Source organism: Mandrillus leucophaeus, unplaced genomic scaffold, assembly GCF_000951045.1.
Source record: "Mandrillus leucophaeus isolate KB7577 unplaced genomic scaffold, Mleu.le_1.0 Scaffold55, whole genome shotgun sequence".
NCBI classification, from domain to species: domain Eukaryota; kingdom Metazoa; phylum Chordata; class Mammalia; order Primates; family Cercopithecidae; genus Mandrillus; species Mandrillus leucophaeus.
Genome location: NW_012105919.1, coordinates 3,014,094 through 3,015,396, shown reverse-complemented (window position 1 = coordinate 3,015,396; position 1,303 = coordinate 3,014,094). Strand labels below are relative to the sequence as shown.

The following is a 1,303-nucleotide window of genomic DNA, read 5'->3' as shown; positions in this document are numbered from 1 at the left end:
TTTTTTTTTTTTTTTTTTCCTTTTTTTTAAACTAGATTATAGTTCTATGGATAGTTAAAATTTAGATTCTCAACAGGAAATTCATAATGTAATTTTTGGTATCCTTAATCTACTAAACAGTTGGGCAAATCTAATTTGGTCAGAACTATCATCCTAGTTTTTTTGTTTTCAGTTGTTTGGAAAGAGTTTGATTCATCTCCACTCTTTTTTTGTGTTCTTTCAACATCTCATCTTTCTTACCTCACATCAGCCCAGCCCTATTTGATATTTTGGAACTGTATGGATGGGCAGCCTGTCTATGGACTAAATTTACTAGTCCCTAGATGCTGTTGGGATTTTATAAGTATATCCCATGTACTGTTAATAGATCTTCAACCCAATACATTGTGGAACCTATCATTTTACAAAGAAAATGATTATAAAAATTTACTGTCAGTAATGTACTTTTTTCTTTGAAGTAAAATAATCTTTAATAAGATAGTAGTAGTTTGTATGTAATAGTGGTCCCATTTTGTAAGAGAGTGAATTAAAAAATGTGACATTTAGGCCGGGCCCGGTAGCTCACAGCAGTAATCCCAGCACTTTAGGAGGCTGAGATGGGTGGATCACCTGAGGTCAGGAGTTTAAGACCAGCCTGGCCAACATGGTGAAACCCTGTCTCTACTAAAAAATACAAAAATCAGCCAGGCGTGGTGGCAGGTGCCTGTAATCCCAGCCACTTGGGAGGCTGAGACAGGAGAATCACTTGAACCCAGGAGGTGGAGGTTGCAGTGAGCCAAGATCATGCCATTGCACTCCAGCCTGGGTGACAAGAGTGAAACTCCATCTCAAAAAAAAAATAAAAAAGGAAGAAAAGAAAATGTGACATTTTCCTTCTTGTGGTTGGACTCTATCTGGTAATTGTCAGAAATGAAACCAGCGTACCAACTTTTACAACTTTTGATTTTAGAGAAGTTGACAAGTGAGATTCAGAGTCGGGAAAATAAATGCATGGCTATGTACAAGAAGCTGAGCAGGTGGCCAGAGTGCAATGCCCTTTCCCGGCGCCTCTTACTAAAAAAGTAAGTAAAAGCTTTCTTTTATACCATTTGACTGTAGTGAGGCTTTAAGACCTCACTGTTGATTTTCTTGATGTCTTGTGTTTTAAAGTTTCTGGGCATAAAGTTTTCTTATAGTAGTTGTATCCTGCATGTTTGTAAAAGTTTGTAAGGAGCCTTCATCTTTCAGTAGAGTATTATAATGGTACTTGTAGTCTGGGCGTGGTGGCTCATGCCTATAATCCCAGCACTTTGGGAGGCCGAGG

The 1,303-nt window shown here is 38.1% G+C and overlaps 1 protein-coding gene across 1 annotated transcript in view; it reads left to right on the top strand.

Annotated features, from left to right (window-relative positions):
* NAA25 (N(alpha)-acetyltransferase 25, NatB auxiliary subunit) overlaps nt 1-1,303 on the top strand; it is a 90,246-nt gene that overhangs the window by 34,021 nt on the left and 54,922 nt on the right. Inside the window, exon 7 of the mRNA XM_011997899.1 lies at nt 950-1,061. Coding sequence (XP_011853289.1) covers nt 950-1,061 — 112 coding nt within the window. The remainder of the gene's footprint in view (nt 1-949; nt 1,062-1,303) is intronic.